The 5000-nt window shown below is 31.7% G+C and overlaps 1 protein-coding gene across 4 annotated transcripts in view; it reads right to left on the reverse strand.

Moving 5' to 3' along the window:
- Positions 1-5000, reverse strand: part of LOC125033325 (integrin-linked protein kinase homolog pat-4-like) — a 44322-nt gene that overhangs the window by 38107 nt on the left and 1215 nt on the right. For all 4 annotated transcript variants that reach the window (XM_047624715.1, XM_047624716.1, XM_047624718.1 and 1 more), the window contains exon 2: positions 157-254. In XM_047624715.1, the coding sequence (XP_047480671.1) occupies positions 157-245 (89 nt within the window). In that variant the 5' untranslated portion in view covers positions 246-254. The remainder of the gene's footprint in view (positions 1-156; positions 255-5000) is intronic.

A 5000-nucleotide genomic window follows, 5' to 3' on the forward strand; every position in this document is an offset into this window, starting at 1 on the left:
AGCACTAGCAGAGCCATTTATGTACAGAGACATTTTGCAAAATTATAAAAAATTAGCACAGCATTTTTCTATTTTCATTCATTTTCCCTGGTGGCAATGGGTTAATAACTAATATCTTCATATCACTTCTTTTTAATCACTACAACAAACTCTTACCCTTGGTTCATATCATGTTCAGTGTCGTCTAGCCATAGTCGCACTTGTACAGTATTGCCTTCACGGCACCAGTGGAAGATATCCTCCATGACTCAAAGCTGCAAAGACAAAATAATAAAAGCCTTCAGAGGTGTGGTTCTAACTGCAATACTAAAAAAAAGTAAGGTCCTCCTGTGCCTGTCAGGATATTACACACTAGTTTTAATTCATACTGATATAGTTTGTAGGTTTGATACTTGTTGCAAATCTGCAATATTTGTAATATTCGGTGCCATTTTAAATGATGAATATATGTTGTTTAATATAGCCCTGAGCTAACTGGACTGGAAGCCATACAAAGACAAAAAATATATAACAAAAAATTGACTGTTCTACACTACTTTCATAAGAAAAGTTCTACAGACAAAATTCAAGAAATAACTTCATTAATTTTGCATGAAATAAAGTGGAACTATAGTCACTTTCATGGTGTAGCTGTACTGCTAATGTTACACTTTAGTATGATTAACCCATTGGATTCAGGTGTGGGGAATGTCTTGTCATGGAAAAATTTAGCTGTGGGCAGGGATGATAGAAAAGTCTAACCTGAGCAGTGGGTGACGGGGACATCTCACTACGACTGCTTTTGGAGGGAGACTGACTCCCTAGAATTTCACTTAAGGGGCTTCAGCAATATTTCTATTGTTATGTGAGGGTAGAGTGTACAGTCCATGAGCCATAACTGGGAAAACCCTAGCTCCAAGGAGGACCATATGTCCAAGCACAGAAACCTATTCCTGCCTCCGTTACTTACAGCTAAGGATGTGTTACAGGAAACTGAATTATACAAAAAAATAAAAAAATAATAATAATTAAATAACACAGACAAACCAATATTCCTTTTTGTTACTGTTTAAGGATAGTTTATACTACCAGAGTAGATAATATGGAGTATACTCAAAACAGTTTATTATGCTTTTGATGTAGAATAACAAATGACAAATACAGACCCCAGAAAATGGCAACACAGCAAAAACGTGTCTCTAGAATGAAAGTTCATAGCATCGCAAAGTGGATACAAAGAGTCTTGATATGAAAAAAGTGCTCATATTGGCCAGGCCTACAAGCCACACACCTAGGAGAATCACCATTAACTAAAACCTATGGCAGAATTTTCATCCCAGTGCCAAAATGAAGCACCTGAATTCAATAGGTTAATACCATACTGTTTCCCCATCAAGTTAATGCTATAACACAGAATTGTTGTTTTCAGGGCTGATATTAGGCCAGCTGATGCCCTGCAGAAAGAAAATTAATTCAACTCAGTCAGCCCTTCCAGTGGTTGTTCAAGTCACAATGTAAAGCATAAACAATACAAAAAGTCCTCTAGTAAAATACCATTCATACATTTATATCTTGTGTAAAAATACAACTGGCTTCTATATATACAATGCCAGGGTTACAGCACATATGTGTATCTCAATAATAAAAGTACAACTATAACCCAAAATAATGTATAGACAAATTTTTTTTACTGTTGCTGCAAAGTTGCAAAACAAAACCCTTTCTTTGGACAGGAAGAGTCCTGCTTGTCTACTATATGAATGTTGGCCAACTATTTGATGGTAAGCTTTCTGAACTATCCATATTTTTCATTTGTACACCAAACCATTGAAAACATGAAAAATATACAGTCAGACTGTATATCTGTACACAAAAAACACCTGTCAAAAGACAGATATTTACATAGTAAAATCTTTAGAATATAAAAAAAGAGATTATGCCTTTCTAGCTACAGAGCCTAAAATGAATGAGTGATCAGGTATATAAGAAATATCACAACAAACTATAATCAAAGATGATGCACAATCCAATTGTAAGCAATGACCACAATGAAAAATGTCATGACCTGTTACTGCTTGACTATTGTGTGACATTTGCAACTGCCTCCAGTTATTAAATACATCTATTGCTTTCTTTAAGATGAACTCAATGTTCCAAAATACAGAAGTAAAATATGTTACTATCAATGACCATGATATAATAGAACTGTAAGCAGGAGTGGTAAAATGAGAAAAAGTCATCATAGTCCAAACAGCATATCTGACAATTATGGGTCTTCCCTTGATAAGAGCTACTATGAACTCTGGTGCTACTTGAAATCATGCTTATAGGGTTGAGATTATACTTTCTCTTTGTATACAGCTGTCAGATTAATTTCTCAAACATTACTAATCTATTCATTTATGGCTTGAGACAATGGAAAGAAAGAAAAAAAAAAAACTCCACTTATTAGTCTGGACATTTATTGAAACACACACACAAAAAAACACACACACACACACACACACACACACACACACACACACACACACACACACACACACACACACACACACACACACACACACACACACACACACACACGACCTTAGCATAAAATGAAAATAAGCTAAACAATTACTTGACAGCATCTATTACTAAAATTATTTCCTGATTCAAATACCATATTATTTATAGTGCATTTGTATGAAATGCTATAAATGAACTGTGAACAAATGAAGGCCAAATTCATTTGAATAACAGTCAAAACTATTAGAGAAAAAAATGTTTTTTTATTTCTTCTTATTTACTTCATTAACCTGTTGATTCTGGTCAACACATGAACCAGAATCCAGGCATTAAGCTTATGGCTTGTAAGCCATTTTGCAAGGTCTATATTTGGCATTTGGTATGCTGTATCAAAATGATAATATGACTTTCACTTAAACCACCATTGAGTGAACAAGTAAAATCTTGAATATGAGTGAAGTGAAGTTTAAGAACATTAAATGGATGCAAATTTAAACCCAGATCCAGGAGAAAACCCTGGAATCTTAAAAGAAATAGACTACAGCACAAACAAATAGATGACCTAGAGAAGAAAGTGACAATGAAGAAAACCTAAACCCCAAACTTGCCCAGACACACAAAGTCAGCAAAAACTTGGAAGAATTTCAACCACTCATGACAAACACAACAGTAAGACAAAATAACCATGTAGTACTAATCAATTTAACAGGAGAGTCAGAAACTTCAAACTTTAATAACCAGATGAAATGAACTAATGCACTGAACAAATCAACATTCCAAAAGTATATAATAGGGGACACACTAAGAGTGCTTGGAACAGGAAAGGTTTTAAGATTTGAAGTCACTAAGAGTGCTTGGAACAGGAAAGATTTTAAGATTTGAAGTCAAAAATTACACAATTACCACCCTTAAACCAGATCAATAAATTAGGTGACAGGTACATAAATTGCAAACAGCCTGCCTAAAATAAAAATACAGACTGTTCCTAAGGTACAATATATATAGTAAATATTGAATTAGACCCAAAAGAAATAAAAGACAAATTAAGACCACTGTTTGGTTATGACAGTGAAAAAATAGAAGTAATCAGACTAAATAAAGCCAACAAATATATATATATATATATATATATATATATATATATATATATATATATAAAAAAATGACTTCCAACAAAATCCTTCAGAATTACATTTAAAGAAACTTTACCAGAAAGAGTTGCCATAGGACATACATCTTATAAAGTCCAACAGTATACCATCACGATCCCAAATTAATTAACATAATAACATAATAACATACTTAAAATTACCGTGAAGCATAAATGAAATAATATATGCAGATGATATAACCTTAATAACAATAAATAGATTTGACAAAAGCAACAAATAAAATAAAAAGAGCTTTAAAACATCTAAAAGAATGGGCAATCACATGGAATCTGAAGATAAAATTAACAAAAAGCAAAATAATATGTTTTACACATAAAAGGATAAGAAATATACCTAGCATAAAAACAGATGATGAAGAAATTGATTTCACAAATAAACATGACATCTTAGGATTAAGATCTTATTCACCAAGACTAAACTGGAGAGAGCATATTGAAAATGTAAAGGTAAAATCTTTAAAAAGAATATAAATCATGAAAAAACTATCCTCATACACATGGGGTGTAAATAAAAAAACACAACTAAAATTTTATAATTTTACATCAAACCTAAAATAGAATATGGAATATCCATTTATGAAATGCAAAAAACACAGAACTTAAAAAACTAGAAACAGTACAAAATTTGGCATTAAGAATAGCAACGGGTTGTTTTTTCTCTTCATCCATTAAGCAATAATATACCAATAAAAAAAGGAAAAAAGAAATAAAATATATACACCAAGCAAAAATACTAGAGAAGCCAAATGATACACCAATAATATGAATAGTAACAAATAATATAAGAGAATATAATATAATCCAAGAAAAGATAAAAGATTATTAACTTACAGGGCACTAGAAACCTGTAAAAAATTAAGATTCAACATAACAACTAATATAGTACAGAATATAACCCCAGTATCACCATGGTATGATATCTCACATGTTGAAACCTAGTTTATGAACAGCACATCAAAGGACCTTCCAGAACAAATAAATTAAATTTAAGTTTCTGATGTTAGAAAATATAACATAGAGAGAACAGCAAAAAACTTCACATATGGTTCAAAAATAAAGAAACCATATTCAGTTCAAACAGCAATATATATTCAAAATGCAAACATTACTACAATCTGTAAGCTACCAAAAAAATACAAATATCATAGAAGCAGAGTTATTTGTAATAAAACAAGAGCTGCAATACATTCAAAACAATAAAATATCAAACTCAGTAATTTTTACCGACTCCTATTCCGCATTACAGTTAATAGCAAACTACAAACAAATCATACAAAATACACTGCCATAACAAAAGACATTAACAATCTGATAAAAGAAATAAAAAACAAAAACAGAAAAA

This window comes from Penaeus chinensis, chromosome 16 (assembly GCF_019202785.1).
Source record: "Penaeus chinensis breed Huanghai No. 1 chromosome 16, ASM1920278v2, whole genome shotgun sequence".
Classification (NCBI taxonomy): Eukaryota; Metazoa; Arthropoda; class Malacostraca; order Decapoda; family Penaeidae; genus Penaeus; species Penaeus chinensis.